This window comes from Sparus aurata, unplaced genomic scaffold (assembly GCF_900880675.1).
Source record: "Sparus aurata unplaced genomic scaffold, fSpaAur1.1, whole genome shotgun sequence".
Classification (NCBI taxonomy): Eukaryota; Metazoa; Chordata; class Actinopteri; order Spariformes; family Sparidae; genus Sparus; species Sparus aurata.
The window spans coordinates 51,998-69,850 of record NW_022045104.1 but is presented as its reverse complement, the minus strand read 5'-3'; the positions used below and the strand labels follow the sequence as shown (position 1 = coordinate 69,850).

The 17,853-nt window shown below is 48.5% G+C and overlaps 1 protein-coding gene across 1 annotated transcript; it reads right to left on the bottom strand.

Annotated features, from left to right (window-relative positions):
- Positions 1–577: 577 nt before the first annotated feature.
- Positions 578–17,611, bottom strand: LOC115577606 (ephrin type-B receptor 4b-like). Its single transcript, XM_030410477.1, is given in 21 exon segments — positions 578–1,855; positions 1,961–2,119; positions 2,921–3,114; positions 5,099–5,198; positions 5,293–5,342; positions 5,873–5,941; positions 6,033–6,179; positions 6,273–6,520; positions 7,625–7,738; positions 7,852–7,910; positions 8,503–8,599; positions 10,192–10,342; positions 10,344–10,358; positions 10,465–10,592; positions 10,724–10,928; positions 14,098–14,246; positions 14,857–15,012; positions 16,143–16,305; positions 16,662–17,025; positions 17,314–17,456; positions 17,533–17,611. Coding segments are annotated over 21 exon segments (2,880 nt in total). The 5' UTR covers positions 17,596–17,611; the 3' UTR covers positions 578–1,749.
- Between the last annotated feature and the right edge of the window lie 242 nt (positions 17,612–17,853).

The window sequence follows — 17,853 nt, the reverse complement described above, 5'->3', positions numbered from 1 at the left end:
ATCTTTTCTTTACAAAATAAAAGCGACAGGTTTTTTTTCCGTCACGTCAGTTTAGTATAAAAACATTGATACTCTGCTTCAGAACACGGTCATAATCAAATATCAGGTATAAAAAGTGCTAAAATACAAAACAGTTGTACAAGTTTAAACTTTAAACTGTCAGCGCACATCAACAAAGTGTTGTGTGTTGTTGGTCTTCTTTACCACAAACTCAAACTGAGAGAATAAAAACAAGAATCTGTCTGACGGACGTTCGGCTCTGCTCACTGTGAACCACTTTAACTGACATGAATGGATTCAACTGGACTGCAGATTCTCACACAGCACTTTTTAAACGTCTACAGTAATTAGTGTTTGATATTAAAATGAATGGATCACTTTACAGGCTGGAACCAGTTGGAGATGCCTCAGGACGGAGCACCTGACGACACCGGCTCACAGAACACAGTCCAGTCACAATTGTAGTTCTGACAGTTCTGCAGAATATCAATAACATGAATCACTTGAAGGATCCCAGTGATCTGGATCAAACCTGGAGGATGTTCCTTTACAGATTTCCACAAAAGCTTGGAATCTCAGGTATTCTCCAAGATTTGTCAAAAAAAAAGCCGCCATTGTTTTCGGAGGCAATCCCAGAAATTTCCTCACAGATTATGAAGAGAACGAAACTGGAACTTCACCAGAACCAGAACACGTCGACCCGTCACAGGATAAATCCCCACAGAACGTCCTGATGTTCCCAGAGTGCTGGAGAACACCGACCAGTCTGTTTCCAATTCCTGCTAATTATTCCAACATTCTTTAAATTGTCCTCAAGAATTCCTCTAAAACGTTTGGTTAAAATCCCAGAATAATCCTGCTGGAGTATAAACAGAAATCCAAGGCTCGGACACGGCCGCTCGGGCACGTCCGCTCGGGCACGTCCGCTCGGGCACGTCCGCTCGGGCACGACCGCTCGGACACGTCCGCTGCCTTTGTTCCTGAGCAGATATCATGACTCTTGGCAGTTGTAGCGGCAGCTGATCCTGTGAAGGTTTTTGTAACACGTGTTATGACAGTATGACAGAACACGTGTGGAGCATCGGCCCTGTTCTGATATCCAACAGAATCCAGTAGAGAGGGTCCAGTCCTCAATCTGCTCCAGTTTATGAAGCTTTTAGATCCACTGAGTGCTTGAAGATCTCGATCCGGAAAACCTAACGACCCAGCACCAATCTGGTGTCACTGTGCAATGGACAGGGCCAAGAACCAATCCCAGCTGTGCTTCCATGCAGTGAGCGGAGCTTACTGGCAACAGAATGGCCCAAAGAGCAGAACCAGCACCTCAGGGTCCAAAAGAACCTGTGGAAGTAAAGAAGAAAAACGTCCTCGTACATCCTCACTGTGCTCGATGCTGATTGGCCGGTGAGTGAGTCCAGGGTTAGGAGGAGGAGCTTTGGTTTTGCTGAGCATTGGACCAACCAGGTGCTCGTTTAACCTCAGCTCTGATTGGTCAGATTAACAAGGCAGGCGGAGTTCTGTTGCACCTGAGTCAAACGTGATGAAGATCACAGAGGACATTCTGTAATAACTGCTGATGTCACAGTTCACCTGATGCTTCTGATTGGTCCGACCATCAGGGGGCGTGGTCTCTCCACTGTCCTCTGATTGGTCAAAATGGCAGGTTGGTAGCATTCTGTGGTCAGTAAAAAGAGGGAGCCAGGCTCAGTGTCATCCTGAGACAGTCCCACAGAGCAGGGCTGTGACTGGTCAGTAGAGGAGGGTGGGCGGGGCTTTGTGTATCCTGAGCGTCTGGATGGAGGAGAGGATTTTCTTTTGGTGTCCGGCGAGGGTGACGCCCACTCTGAGCAGGTCTCTATGGAAACAGAGCGGAGAGTAAATGAATGTGACTGTACAGGTGACAGACGTGGAGCTGACTGTTCTGTGGATGTATTTTATGTAAACGTGGAGGCCATCTTACTCAGTGTTGATCTGTGAGACCACGTCCAGGCTGGTGAACCCGGCCTGCAGGAAGCTCTGCTCGTAGCGCTCCATCTTTATGGCTCGAAGCCACTCGGACACAGATCCACAGGCCGAGAGAGGAGGGGGGACGCGCTGGTCCAGGAGGGGCTGGGACGGACTGAGAGACAGACAGGCAGAGAGACAGACAGACAGTTAATCAGACAGACAGACAGTTAATCAGACAGACAGGCAGAGAGACAGACAGACAGTTAATCAGACAGACAGGATATTGCTTCATTCTGAGCTTTAATCCAGGAATGTGAACCTGCTCATGTAAACAACTCTGTCTGTATAAACAGCTGTCAATCACACAGCTGGCTGCCAACCAAGCCCCGCCCACTGCACGCACACACACACACACACACACACACACACACACACACACACACACATTATGTGTCTTTGTCTCCATGACTCTGACCTTTGACCTCCAGCAGCTGCTGCATGAATCACATTCGACAGCTGCCAATCAACTCTCTCTCTGTCTCTCCCTCTAAAGGCAGGAACACACTGGCCCAACTGTCGGCTGTCTGAGCCATTGGATTCTCTGATTGGTTGTGTGCCAGCTGTATGGCCGTTCTGATTGGAGGTGTGCCAGCGAATCAGCGCAGTGTGTGGGAGGGGCGGAACACTGTGTGCGCTGAGTTTTACTATCCACTCCGTTCCATCATTTCCTGTTTTCATGTAGCGCCACCCGCTTATTGCATCTCGCACAAGCGCGGGACGTACGCGCTACTGTGGAGCTGGCAGCACGTCGAAGCGGTGTGTTCAATCCTACTTTTCTGCCTAACGGGTCAGACAAGAGGCAACAGAGTGGTCGGATAGAGGCAGTCGGCTGTTGGTTTCAGTCTGGGAGGTGTGTGAGGGCCTTAAAAGGTATAATTTGTAAAATCAGGAAAATAGAAACTCTCTCGCTCACCTCGGGCCGTCCTGGTGCGTCACCTTCAGGGAGACGGGGTTTCGGATCAGCCTGTCGAGCGACGCCACCACGTCGCAGAACCGCGGCCGGTTGGCTCGTTCCTTCTGCCAGCAGTCCAGCATGAGCGCGTGCAGGGAGGAGGGGCAGTCTGGCGGCGGGGGCAGCCGGTAGTCCTGCTCGATGGCATTAATCACCTGAGAGAGAGACAGGTGTCAATTAAATATTCAATCATGTTCATCAGTGTTGTTAACAAATTAACTGGAGGGGAGTTGTAGGCTTTAAATGTGAGTGGGAGTGTCCTTACAAGTAGGAGGTCACCCACCTACAATGCAGAACTGAGTTCTCTCCCCCAGGGTTCGTACACTTTTTTTAAGGTCAAATTCAAGCACTTTTCAAGCACTTTTAAGGGTCATTTAAGATTTTCCAGCACCTTATTGCTGGGGTAAAATACGTATCTAAGGGAATATATATACTTGTGTTTTTTTTTTTCTTCACTTTTTATCACAGTTATGTACATTGTATTATGCTGTAAACATCTAAAATTATATTTTATAATAGCAAAAACTTCAGAAATTAATTATCCAGTCTGATCCCAATTTTGTGAAAGACACAGAGTTATAATGTCAAGCACTTTCAAGCACTTAAACTAAAATCCAAGCACTTTTCAGACCTTGAAAACACAACATTGAAATTCAAGCACTTTCAAGGATTTCAAGCACCCGTACGAACCCTGCTCCCCAGACTGCTTAACAACCATTCACACCTGGACTCACCTAGTGTTAGCAACCAACTTGAAGGCCAGTCGAGTCAATGACACACAAGTGGCCCTAATGACTCTGTTAGGACCACTTCCACTGGATACGTCTCACGCCAGCGGAGCAAATACGTTTGTGTCAATCTCCACCAGGTCCGCTGCGCTGCGTATCTGCTCCGTCCCAGCTCCGGCAGTCCAGAGCCCTCCGGAACAGATACGCAGGACTTCTATATCTGGCGGATGCCGGAGCACGACGCAGCAATTCAGCTGAATTTAGCACCGAGCAGACAGGAAGTCAAGCGCTAAAATAACAAACAGCATCCGGTTACCTTTCAAAATAAAACACTCGGTGTTGACACCAGCACACAAATCTCAAAAAACAGACAAACACAAGCTCTTCTGCTAATCCCTCGGTCGGGAACACTTTGTGTTATTGTTTTTAATAACATGATCATGTGATTATCGCGGGAACTCCTCTGCCTCGTGAGCCAGCTGTCTACAGTACTGCGCCGCAGCGGACTCAAACCGCAACCGGTGGGGTCTGCTGGACGGTGGACAGCGGAGCAAAACCGTATCGGAGCTGCAACGCAGCGGACACGTATCCAGTGGAAATTGGGGGTGACACTCCCAAACACTGTAAGGACACTCCCACATGTCATACGGACACTCCCACACTATGTAAGGTCACTCCCAAATCATGTAAGGTCACTCCCACACTATGTAAGGTCACTCCCAAATCATGTAAGGTCACTCCCACACTCTGTAAGGACACTCCGACATCATGTATGGTCACTCCCACACTGTAAGGACACTCCCACGTCATGTAAGGTCACTCCCACATCATGTAAGGTCACTCCCACACTCTGTAAGGACACTCCCACATCATGTATGGTCACTCCCACACTGTAAGGTCACTCCCAAATCATGTAAGGTCACTCCCACACTCTGTAAGGACACTCCGACATCATGTATGGTCACTCCCACACTGTAAGGACACTCCCACGTCATGTAAGGTCACTCCCACATCATGTAAGGACACTCCCACATTCTGTAAGGACACTCCCAAATCATGTAAGGTCACTCCCACACTCTGTAAGGACACTCCGACATCATGTATGGTCACTCCCACACTGTAAGGACACTCCCACGTCATGTAAGGTCACTCCCACATCATGTAAGGACACTCCCACATTCTGTAAGGACACTCCCACACTCTGTAAGGACACTCCCACACTCTGTAAGGACACTCCCGCATCATGTAAGGTCACTCCCACACTCTGTTTGGGCACTCCCACATTAGGTACGGCCACTCCCACATCATGTACGGCCACTCCCACATCCTGTAATGATACTCCCACACTGTAAAAGGACACTCCCACACAATATAAGGACACTCTCAAACCCTGTAAGTAGTTTTTTCTTACATCCTGGTTGCTCATGTCCCAATATGGCCGCTCTCCGTATGACATCACTTCCCACATGACGATGCCATAACTCCACGCATCGCTGGCTGATGTAAACTTCCTGTAATCCAGTAAAATAAATGACTTTAATTAACTTCTGTAACATTACAGTATATATTACACTGAGAGCAACAAGCCGCAGTACTGATGCTCACCTGTAGGCGATGGCCTCGGGAGCCGTCCACCTGATGGGAATCTTCCCTCCCTGAGAAGAGAGAACAGAGCGCACTGTGTTAATACAGAACTTATGTAGAACGACAAAGGTCCGATAACAAGACCCTGAGGGACACCACATGTTAGAGCAGCAGGTGAGGGAGCCAATAAAAACAGAGCAGAACCTCAAACGCCGACCCAGACTCAGAGTCACCTCCGTGAACTGGATCTGTGTTTTTAATTCTGAAGAGGTGTAATGTTCCTTTAAAGCTCATTAGCACATACCAACACTCGCGCTTGGTGAGTAAAAACATTTTTAAAACATTCCTGATTGTGAAGTATTGTTGTAAAGTTGGAGACTTTAAATCACAAACTGAAAAAATGTTTTTCCCCTCGACGTGGAGTACGACACTTCACCACTGAGTTTGACTGTTTTGGTGAACTGTTCCTTTAAGAGCTGCACCATTTGTGAGGCTGTCAGTATTATTCAGGTATTTTACAGGGTTTACTGGGTGTTAACTCATTAGCAACTAGTTAGCTAACTCATTAGTAGCTGGTTAGCTTTGTTAGCAGCTGACTCACCAGAGAGCTGGTGTAGGTCGGGTCAGAGGAGTTTTCAGTCAGGAACCGGCTGAGACCAAAGTCTGACACCTGGAGAGAACAGTTGGATCAGGATTATTTAAAGCTGACATACAGACAGACAGGTAAGCAGGTAGACAGGTGTGCAGACAGACCGTCTCACCTTACAGACCAGGTTGGAGTTGACCAGGATGTTTCGAGCTGCCAGGTCTCTATGGACGAAGCTCATGTCGGCCAGATACTTCATCCCTGCTGCGATCCCACGCAGCATCCCCACCAGCTGGATGGTGGTGAACTGTCCGTCATTCATCTGCAGACAGACAGGTGGGCAAGTGAGACGGACAGGTAGACAGACAGGTAGAGATGGTGAACAGTGTACAGCAGAGGTTTCTGCCTGTCTCACCCTCAGGAAACTGTCGAGCGCTCCGTTCTCCATGAACTCGGTGAGGATCATGACGGGACAGGAAGTGGTGATGACGCCCTCCAGGTGGATGATGTTGGGGTGCTGGAACTGACCCATGATGGATGCCTCCGACAGGAAGTCCCGCCTCTGCTTCTCTGTGTAGCCGCCCTTCAGCGTCTTGATCGCCACGTAGTTCTCCTTCCGACCCGGGACCCTTAACCGGCCTCGACACACCTCGCCGAACTCACCTGGACAGGTACGCCACAGAGATGTCATCATTACAGTGACATCAGATACAACAAGGACTGAACTTACAGCAGCGAACTGAGGACTGAACCCACGGGCCTCCACATGTCACCAAACACCAGGCTGGAGTAGCCAATCAGAGCGCAGCTGCTGAACCACCAACACCAGCCGAGCCTGTGAGTCGTTAATGTTTTAATACTGAGAGGTGTAATGTTCCTTTAAGGCTCGTTAGCACATACCAACACTTCTACACCTCGCACAACTAGTGTGTGTGTGTGTGTGTGTGAGAGTGTGTGTGTGTGTGTGTGTGTGTGAGTGTGTGTGTGTGTGTGTGTGTGTGTGTGTGTGTTCGCCCGGAGATAGTGAAAACTTTGCACCTTTGTTTCCGCGGTAACTGCTATCCAGTTACATCTCACTAATGTCAGCAGCAGAGACGACTACTATTACAGTAGCTACACACACACAGACAGACACACACACACACACACACACACACTCTCTCATTGATCTGATGTGGTGTTTTTACAACCGTTTCTCCTGTTGACGTGAAAGTCAGCGTTTTCCTCTCAGGGGTCAAAGTTCACAGTCTGTTCTGGCCGACGTTACAAAATAAAAGTCCTGGGAGTATTCTCTTACACGTCGCACTGTGTGTTGTGAGCTCAAACATTGTTGCTGTTGCCAAAAGTTTCCACTTGTTTACCTTCAAAGTTTTTACCGGTTCTGAAAACGTACAGTTCTAAAAAAGATCACTTCCATGATCCTCCATCTGCACCTGGATCCCCCTACAAATCCCCAAACGTTCCCAGAAGTGTGAACCATTCTTGGATCTCTGCCCCAAAAAGGTTCCAGAGTTCTTCAAAAAGTTCCTAGAAGATTCATAAATGTTCTTGTATTCCTGACGTGTTTGACATATCCTTCAAAGTCCTCAAATTGGCTTTAGGTATCTACAAGGTTCCTTAGAGGGTTTGTAGATTTTAGAAAAAGCTCCTTAAAAAGTTTTTCTGCCTCCTAAAAGTTCCAAATGGAATTTCCTGGATTTCTTACTAGAAGGTTCTGGGAGTCAAATGAAATCTGGCAGCGGTTCTTTCCCGCTGCGAGCTGCTCACCTGCTCCGATCACCTCCTCTATCTTCACGAAGGACGCCTCAATCTCCTTGGCGAACTCCCTCACTGCCTCGTTGGGGTCCTCGTAGGTGAACGGGTCGATGTACACCTTCATTGCTATGACAACGACACATCATCATCATCAGTCAGCAAACGGTGGATTAACAACAACACTGACACAATCTGATTGGTTGAGCTTAAACTGTGACAGCGATCTGGCTGACACTCACTCTGTCCCATCTGGTAGTGTCCAGTCTTATCGTTCACCTCTGAGTCCTTCACCCGTCTGCTGATGGAGGGACAGACAGGAAACAGACAGACAGACAGGTAACAGACAGACAGGTAACAGACAGACAGACAGGGACAGACAGAGAGAGACAGGTAACAGACAGACAGGTAACAGACAGACAGGTAGGGACAGACAGACAGACAGGGACAGACAGAGAGAGACAGGTAACAGACAGACAGACAGACAGAGACAGGAAACAGACAGACAGCCAGGGACAGATAGAGAGATAAAGAGAGAAAAGTCCTTAGTTTTTCAGCAGCTGCAGGATTCTTTTTATCCCAAGAGACGCACACTCACACACACACACACACACACACACACACACACACACACACACGCACACACACACTCCTTTCTTCTCTCTCTCTCAGGAATGTTATTATCTCGCTCTATCTCTCTCTCAGAGTGTCGAGTTTCTCCATCTTAATATAGTCGACATGTCCCACCCTGCTCTGTGTGTGTGTGTGTGTGTGAACCTGAGGTCAGTGTTCCATTGTTCTGTGGAGGCTAACAGGGAGGGAGCATCCTGAACACACACACACACACACACACGGACACACACACGGACACACACACACACACACACCCTTACCGGTAACAGTACACAGCGACGATCACAATGGCGATGAGCAGCAGGATCGCCATGGACACGAGAACCCCAGTCAGCGCCATCTGAGAGTGACCAACACCTTCCAGAGCAAAAAGATCAATAACTTATCAATAACGGATCAATGAAGTACAAAATCGGTAAGCAAGAGTCATTCAACAGCTTTGAGAACTCTTTAGCAACAAAGAATCTTCAGGAACTTTTGAGTAACAGAGGGTGAGTCCTCCATGTACAGAGGCTGTGTCCTCCATGTACAGAGGCTGAGTCCTCCAGGTACAGAGGCTGTGTCCTCCATGTACAGAGGCTGAGTCCTCCAGGTACAGAGGCTGTGTCCTCCAGGTACAGCGGCTGTGTCCTCCAGGTACAGAGGCTGTGTCCTCCAGGTACAGAGGCTGTGTCCTCCAGGTACAGCGGCTATGTCCTCCAGGTACAGAGGCTGTGTCCTCCATGTACAGAGGCTGAGTCCTCCAGGTACAGAGGCTGTGTCCTCCAGGTACAGAGGCTGAGAACTCCATGTACAGAGCTGAGTCCTCCATGTGGAGGCTGTGTCCTCCAGGTACAGAGGCAGTGTCCCCCAGGTAGAGAGGCCGTGTCCTCCAAGTACAGAGGTTGAGTCCTCCGCTAACAGAGGCTGAGTCCTCCAGGTACAGAGGCTAAGTCCTCCAGGTACAGAGGCTGAGTCCTCCAGGTACAGAGGCTGTGTCCTCCAGGTACAGAGGCTGTGTCCTCCATGTACAGAGGCTGAGTCCTCCACGTACAGAGGCTGTGTCCTCCAGGTACAGAGGCAGTGTCCCCCAAGTAGAGAGGCCGTGTCCTCCAGGTACAGAGGTTGAGTCCTCCGCTAACAGAGGCTGAGTCCTCCAGGTACAGAGGCTAAGTCCTCCAGGTACAGAGGCTGAGTCCTCCAGGTACAGAGGCTGTGTCCTCCAGGTACAGAGGCTGAGACCTCCGTGTACAGAGGCTGAGTCCTCCAGGTACAGAGGCTGAGACCTCCGTGTACAGAGGCTGTGTCCTCCAGGTACAGAGGCTGAGACCTCCGTGTACAGAGGCTGAGTCCTCCAGGTACAGAGGCTGAGACCTCCGTGTACAGAGGCTGAGTCCTCCAGGTACAGAGGCTGAGACCTCCGTGTACAGCGGCCGTGTCCTCCAGGTACAGAGGCCGAGTCCTCCAGGTACAGAGGCTGAGTCCTCCGTGTACAGAGGCTGTGTCCTCCAGGTACAGAGGCTGAGTCCTCCGTGTACAGAGGCTGTGTCCTCCAGGTACAGAGGCTGAGTCCTCCGTGTACAGAGGCTGAGTCCTCCAGGTACAGAGGCTGAGTCCTCCGTGTACAGAGGCTGTGTCCTCCATGTACAGCGGCCGTGTCCTCCAGGTACAGAGGCCGAGTCCTCCAGGTACAGAGGCTGAGTCCTCCGTGTACAGAGGCTGTGTCCTCCAGGTACAGAGGCTGAGTCCTCCGTGTACAGAAGCTGTGTCCTCCAGGTACAGAGGCTGAGTCCTCCGTGTACAGAGGCTGTGTCCTCCAGGTACAGAGGCTGTGTCCTCCAGGTACAGAGGCTGAGTCCTCCGTGTACATATATGATCAGAGCAGTTACTATCTTGTTATAACGGATCTTTTAGGGTTTTAAGAACTTTTTCAGGACTTAGGTAGAATTTTTGAGACAAAAGGATCGTACCGTCAGGCAGTGTGTTGAAGCTGCTCTCGGCGCTGAATGATCCGTATCCGGCCTGCGAGCGAGCGCGGACCTGCACCTGGTACTGCCCCGCCCTCTGCAGCCCTGTCAGCACCACCGAAGAAGACCTGCTGGACACGTACTGCCACTGACTGGGCCTCCTCGCCGTCCTGATGATGATGACATCAGTAGTTACATCACAGTACATCAGCTCAGCCCTGTGTGTGTGTGTGTGTGTGTGTGTGTGTGTGTGTGTGTCTGTGTGTGTTTGTATACCTTGGGGCTGTAGCGCAGCTGGTAGTCCAGGATCTGGTACTGGTTCTGCAGAACTGGAACATTCCACTCTAAAGACAGACTGGTCTCTGAGGCCGCCACCCTCCTCAGACCAGACACTGGAGCAGGAACTACACACACACACACACACACACACACATTATATCAGTGTATAATAAATCAGCACTTCTTCAAATCTCTGCTGTCCAACCAGGACACAGTGGGAGGAGCTAAAATGAATGAGTGTTTGTTTGCTGCGTACCGTCTCTGCTGGTGGTGACGTTCACTCTGTCAGAGGCAGGCTCTGATTGGCTGAGAGCAGAGACACCGTTCATTGATTGGATGGTGAAGGTGTACTTGGTGTGTGGGCGGAGTCCCCAGACGACGACACGGCGATGAGTCAGACCGCGCTGCGCCGGCCGGTACAGAACACTGTCATCACACGGAGAACAGGAGGCAACCAATCCCTGAAGAGGAGAAGGGAAGGGTGGAGTCAGAGGAAGGAGACTGGACTGGCTTCTGTTGATGGTCTAACTGGCCTGGTTGTTTTGGTTCTAACTGGTCTAACTAGTCTGGTTGTTTTGGCCCTAACTGGTCTGGTTGTTTTGGTCTAACTGGTCTGGTTGTTTTTGGTCTGACTAGTCTGGTTGTTTTGGTCCTAACTTGTCTGTTTTTTTGGTCCTAACTGGTCTGGTTGTTTTGGTCCTAACTAGTCTGGTTGTTTTTGGTCTGACTAGTCTGGTTGTTTTTGGTCCTAACTGGTCTGGTTGTTTTGGTCCTAACTAGTCTGGTTGTTTTGGTCCTAACTAGTCTTGTTGTTTTGGTCCTAACTGGTCTGGTTGTTTTTGGTCTGACTAGTCTGGTTGTTTTGGTCCTAACTAGTCTGGTTGTTTTTGGTCCTAACTGGTCTGGTTGTTTTGGTCCTAACTAGTCTGGTTGTTTTTGGTCTAACTGGTCTGGTTGTTTTGGTCCTAACTAGTCTGGTTGTTTTGGTCCTAACTAGTCTTGTTGTTTTGGTCCTAACTGGTCTGGTTGTTTTTGGTCTAACTGGTCTGGTTGTTTTGGTCCTAACTAGTCTGGTTGTTTTGGTCCTAACTAGTCTGGTTGTTTTAGTCCTAACTGGTCTGGTTGTTTTTGGTCTAACTGGTCTGGTTGTTTTGGTCCTAACTAGTCTGGTTGTTTTGGTCCTAACTAGTCTGGTTGTTTTGGTCCTAACTGGTCTGGTTGTTTTGGTCCTAACTGATCTGGTTGTTTTGGTCCTAACTAGTCTGGTTGTTTTTGGTCTGACTAGTCTGGTTGTTTTTGGTCCTAACTGGTCTGGTTGTTTTGGTCCTAATTAGTCTGGTTGTTTTTGGTCTAACTGGTCTGGTTGTTTTTGGTCCTAACTGGTCTGGTTGTTTTTGTCCTAACTAGTCTGGTTGTTTTGGTCCTAACTGGTCTGGTTGTTTTTGGTCTAACTGGTCTGGTTGTTTTGGTCCTAACTAGTCTGGTTGTTTTGGTCCTAACTAGTCTGGTTGTTTTGGTCCTAACTGGTCTGGTTGTTTTGGTCCTAACTGGTCTGGTTGTTTTGGTCCTAACTAGTCTGGTTGTTTTGGTCCTAACTAGTCTGGTTGTTTTTGGTCTGACTAGTCTGGTTGTTTTTGGTCCTAACTGGTCTGGTTGTTTTGGTCCTAATTAGTCTGGTTGTTTTGGTCTAACTGGTCTGGTTGTTTTTGTCCTAACTAGTCTGGTTGTTTTGGTCCTAACTGGTCTGGTTGTTTTTGGTCTAACTAGTCTGGTTGTTTTTGGTCTGACTAGTCTGGTTGTTTTGGTCCTAACTGGTCTGGATGTTTTGGTCCTAACTAGTCCGGTTGTTTTGGTCCTAACTAGTCTGGTTGTTTTGGTCCTAACTAGTCTGGTTGTTTTTGGTTTGACTAGTCTGGTTGTTTTTGGTCCTAACTAGTCTGGTTGTTTTGGTCCTAACTAGTCTGGTTGTTTTTGGTCTAACTGGTCTGGTTGTTTTTGGTCCTAACTGGTCTGGTTGTTTCGGTCCTAACTAGTCTGGTTGTTTTGGTCCTAACTAGTCTGGTTGTTTTTGGTCCTAACTGGTCTGGTTGTTTTTGGTCTAACTGGTCTGGTTGTTTCGGTCCTAACTAGTCTGGTTGTTTTGGTCCTAACTGGTCTGGTTGTTTTTGGTCCTAACTAGTCTGGTTGTTTTGGTCCTAACTAGTCTGGTTGTTTTGGTCCTAACTAGTCTGGTTGTTTTGGTCTAACTGGTCTGGTTGTTTCGGTCCTAACTAGTCTGGTTGTTTTGGTCCTAACTAGTCTGGTTGTTTTTGGTCTGACTAGTCTGGTTGTTTTTGGTCCTAACTGGTCTGGTTGTTTTGGTCCTAACTAGTCTGGTTGTTTTTGGTCTAACTGGTCTGGTTGTTTTTGTCCTAACTGGTCTGGTTGTTTTTGGTCTGACTAGTCTGGTTGTTTTTGGTTTGACTAGTCTGGTTGTTTTTGGTCCTAACTAGTCTGGTTGTTTTGGTCCTAACTAGTCTGGTTGTTTTGGTCCTAACTAGTCTGGTTGTTTTTGGTCTAACTAGTCTGGTTGTTTTGGCTCTAACTAGTCTGGTTGTTTTGGTCCTAACTGGTCTGGTTGTTTTTGGTCTAACTAGTCTGGTTGTTTTGGTCTGACTAGTCTGGTTGTTTTGGTCCTAACTAGTCTGGTTGTTTTTGGTCTGACTAGTCTGGTTGTTTTGGTCCTAACTGGTCTGGATGTTTTGGTCCTAACTAGTCCGGTTGTTTTGGTCCTAACTAGTCTGGTTGTTTTGGTCCTAACTAGTCTGGTTGTTTTTGGTTTGACTAGTCTGGTTGTTTTTGGTCCTAACTAGTCTGGTTGTTTTGGTCCTAACTAGTCTGGTTGTTTTTGGTCTAACTGGTCTGGTTGTTTTGGTCCTAACTAGTCTGGTTGTTTTGGTCCTAACTAGTCTGGTTGTTTTGGTCCTAACTAGTCTGGTTGTTTTTGGTCTAACTGGTCTGATTGTTTTGGTCCTAACTAGTCTGGTTGTTTTGGTCCTAGCTAGTCTGGTTGTTTTTGGTCTGACTAGTCTGGTTGTTTTTGGTCTAACTGGTCTGGTTGTTTTGGTCCTAACTAGTCTGGTTGTTTTTGGTCTAACTGGTCTGGTTGTTTTGGCCCTAACTAGTCTGGTTGTTTTTGGTCTAACTGGTCTGGTTGTTTTTGGTCCAAACTAGTCTGGTTGTTTTTGGTCTAACTGGTCTGGTTGTTTTTGGTCCTAACTAGTCTGGTTGTTTTGGTCCTAGCTAGTCTGGTTGTTTTTGGTCTGACTAGTCTGGTTGTTTTTGGTCTAACTGGTCTGGTTGTTTTGGTCCTAATTAGTCTGGTTGTTTTTGGTCTAACTGGTCTGGTTGTTTTGGCCCTAACTAGTCTGGTTGTTTTTGGTCTAACTGGTCTGGTTGTTTTGGTTTGACTAGTCTGGTTGTTTTTGGTCTAACTGGTCTGGTTGTTTTTGGTCCTAACTAGTCTGGTTGTTTTTGGTCTAACTGGTCTGGTTGTTTTTGGTCTGACTGGTCTGGTTGTTTTTGGTCTAACTGGTCTAACTGGCCTAGTTGTTTTTGGTCTAACTGGTCTGGTTTCCGGGTGTGGTGTACCTTGGTGGCGGTGGCGGTCCCGCAGAGGGAGCACAGGACAGTGTAGGTCAGGTCTCCACGTCCTCCTCGTTCCAGCGGCTCGCTCCACTCCAGAGTCACCGAGGTGTCGTTGATCTGACTCACAATGGAGCGGGGAGCAGAGGGGGGGCCTGAGGGGGTCAGAGGTCACTGAGGTCAAACACTGACCTGCTCTGTCTTCACTCAGGCTCGGAGGGCCCTGAGTGAAGACTGACAGGTGGCTCAGACAGGCAGCTCAGAGCAACGGGACAATCTTTATTTCTGTCAAAGAGTGAGCTGCAGAAAAAGGCCCAACGTGACTGAGTCTTGTGCGGTTAACCAGAAACTCTTTAGTGTGTTTGTGTCCAGCTGACTGATGAGAGGCTTCCGCTTCCACACACACACACACACACTCACTCAGAGGTAATGAGCCTATTAATTTAGCCTAATGTCGTTGCCTGGGGCGATGTGGTTAAAGGGGCGGAGTCAGGGTATTTAAAGGGGTGTGTGTGGTTGTTGGCAGAGAGTATTAGAGCATCGTGTGTGTGCATGTGTGTGTGTGTGTGTGTGAGCGAGACACTCCACCAGTTTTATATTTGCATGATTTCTTCTTTTGATGTCACAGTGATGTCATACCTCAGACTACAAACGTCTCACATTAAATATGAAAGATGGCACTCCAATAAGGATAGTATCCAGGTGAATTATGGGAAATGTCGGACCAGCTCAAAAGAAAGAAAGAAAGACAGAAAGAGGTCTTACGGGTGCAGGCTGTGTGCGGCGGGTCGGAGTCAGCTCGATGGTAACCAGGGCGACAGGGGCAGTAGGCGGAGCCTGGGATCAGTGTGTTGCTATTGGCCGGACACGGGCCACAGCCACCAGGTCCAGACGCCGCCTTGAACTGACCTGATGGACAGGCTGCAGGCAAACACAGGGTTAGCATTAGCATTAGCATCTCAAACTGAAACATCTTAAATCTGCATTTCTTATAGACCCCTGGTGATCAATAAATCTGTTAGCAGCCTTGTCTTCAGCAGGAGCCACTGGGTTACAGACAGGAAGTCAGACGGTATTTAGGGACGGACCAACATGATGTTTGTTGGTCTGAAGTGTCAGACTGATGATTCGCTGGAGGAATCTCTCCTGTGTGTCTGAACAATAACCGAGCAGAGACAGGATGAGAGACAGGAAGTGACCTTGACTTCAACAGGATGTGGAAAGTGCTGCCATGATGTCATCACATCATCTCCCGCCAAGCAAGTACACACACACACACACACACACACACACACACACACACACACACACACACATGCGCACACACACACACACACACACACACACACACACACACACACACACACACACACACACACAGACGGGAGGGGGGTTAAAATAAAAGCCTGGCTGAGTGAAAAGTTCAGAGGTCAACTTCTGCTGCTTAATCTGACTGTGTGTGTGTATGTGTGTGTGTGTGTGTGTGTGTGTGTGATGTTAACCAGAAACAGAAGCGACCCCCGGCTGGTGTCGCCGCTGCAACACTTCCTGGTTGCAGTCAGCTGACCTCTAACCTCACAGAGAATAACAGGAAGCTCAACTGGTGACCTCGCTGAGCGGCACAGAGACGGGCTGACCCACTGCAGTCTTCATACTCATCAAACACCGTTATTAATTACTGATAATTATTGATTTAGCTCTAAAACACCTCCTCCTCCTCCGTCACACTGTCAACACATGTGACTGTAATCATCTCCAGCTTCTCTCTGTGTAAACCACTGCCCTCTGTTTACACTGTGTGTGTGTGTGTGTGTGTGTGTGTGTGGAAGGAATTTTAAGTGCTGATAATGAAAAGCACACTTGACCTCTCCCGCTGAAGATGCTTTTACTTTATAAACTGGCTGACAGTGCTCTTATTTTGTAAAATAAACGATGTGGCGTTCAGGTCTGGACGGGTCCGCTCCGGTTTCAGGAGGTTCTCGTCTGAGTCGAGTCACGACAAGTTGAGTCAGTCTAGATGACGACAGCGCTTTCATTTTGTTAACTCTCACCTCGACAGCGCACGTCGGTCTCGCCTGCCTCGTATCCGGGGCGACAGGCGCAGCTGGATGTCGGCTGCCCCACCCACTGCCCGTCCTCGCCGCAAAGCATGGTGGGAGGTCGCGACTGCTCACCAGGCGGAGTGACAGCGTTCTCCACACACACACCCTGAGCCTGCAGCACGCATGCACGCGCACACACACACACACACACACACACACACACATTTGTGAGAAGAGTTTCAAAATTAAAGCCTGTAAATAACAGACATGATGTTCTCAAACTTTGTTACTATTATAGTACTTTAATTTAGTAAACTAAATAAGTATGCTTTTACTTTATAGACTAAATATGAATACTTTTATTTTGTAATCTACCTGACTGAGGTGTTATTGGATGAAGCTTTTATTCTGTGAGAACAATAAAATAGTTGTACTTTCAGTCTATACGTCCGATGCTAAGCTTTTGTTTTGTAAAACAAGTGATGGCACTTCCTCCCTGTTGGTGACTCGTGTCGCGGCTGTGGTTACCTGCTCCACCAGCGAGTGTGGGATGGTTTCAGGGAAGGAGGCGAAGGCGCGGTGGAGGGTTGGGCACTTCCTGTAGAAGACGCGTACGGACAGCAGCGCCATGCAGGCGCCCTGGGTCTGGAAGGCCAGGTATAGCCCCGCCCCCCTCAGCTGGTCGAGGCGCAGCAGTTTGACGTTGGAGCGCCTGTCGCCGCCGATCCGCCGCAGGTGGTCGGCAGCGACCGTGGACACTTTGGTGTACGGGTTCTCCATCCAGGACGGGTGAGTGGGCGTGGCCTCGTCACTGTCACTCTGGTAGTAATACAGGTTGAAGGTTTCTTTACAGTGACGGCGGTTCAGACCAGAACACTCCATCATGGAGAACCTGAGGGAGCAATTATTGATCACTGATCATCAATCAATAACTCATCAGACATGATGTTTCATGCTTCATAATCAATATATCCTATTGATCTTTGATTCCATTCATGTTAAGAATGCTGTGAAGTCTAATCAATCAAGTTTATCTTCTTTTATCAACCTTTGATTTAATCTATTACATCCTCTTTCAACAGCTGATCAATAGTGAACCTGCTTCCTCATCATGTGACAGACTGATTAATCACTCATTAATCACAAAGATTAATCACTCTGTGTTATTAATCAAACCAACCGGATCTCGACGTAGATGGTTGTCGCTGCTCTTCGGGGGATCCAGCGCGTCCTCAGCCAATAAGAGGACGGACTGTCAGGCGTGCAGATCTCATAGGTCCGCACGCTGTTGGACTCGTCGTCCAATCCGCTCACTTCGTCCCACTGCAGACAGACAGAGGCCACTGATTAGCACACTGCACTGAAATGAATGGTAAATGTTAGCTGGCAGCTAGCAGACCTGTGGATCATCAGCAGGGTGGTTCGTCCAGCGCAGGTCCGACGTCTCCATCTTGGTGTTCATCAGCACCTCTGAGAGACAGACAGGTAGTCGGTGAGACAGGTGAACATGATGGAACGCCACAGGAAACCTCTGAACCTCTTACAGTCCCCGTGTGTGACAGCTCAACTACCCTCTAACTCATGTTCATGTCTGAAAATCACTGCAGGGGAACTGAACTGCTGCTGAACACACACACACACACACACACACACACACACACACACACACACACACACACACACACACACTCTGAAGATCTGTGGGAGGACATGTGAGGAA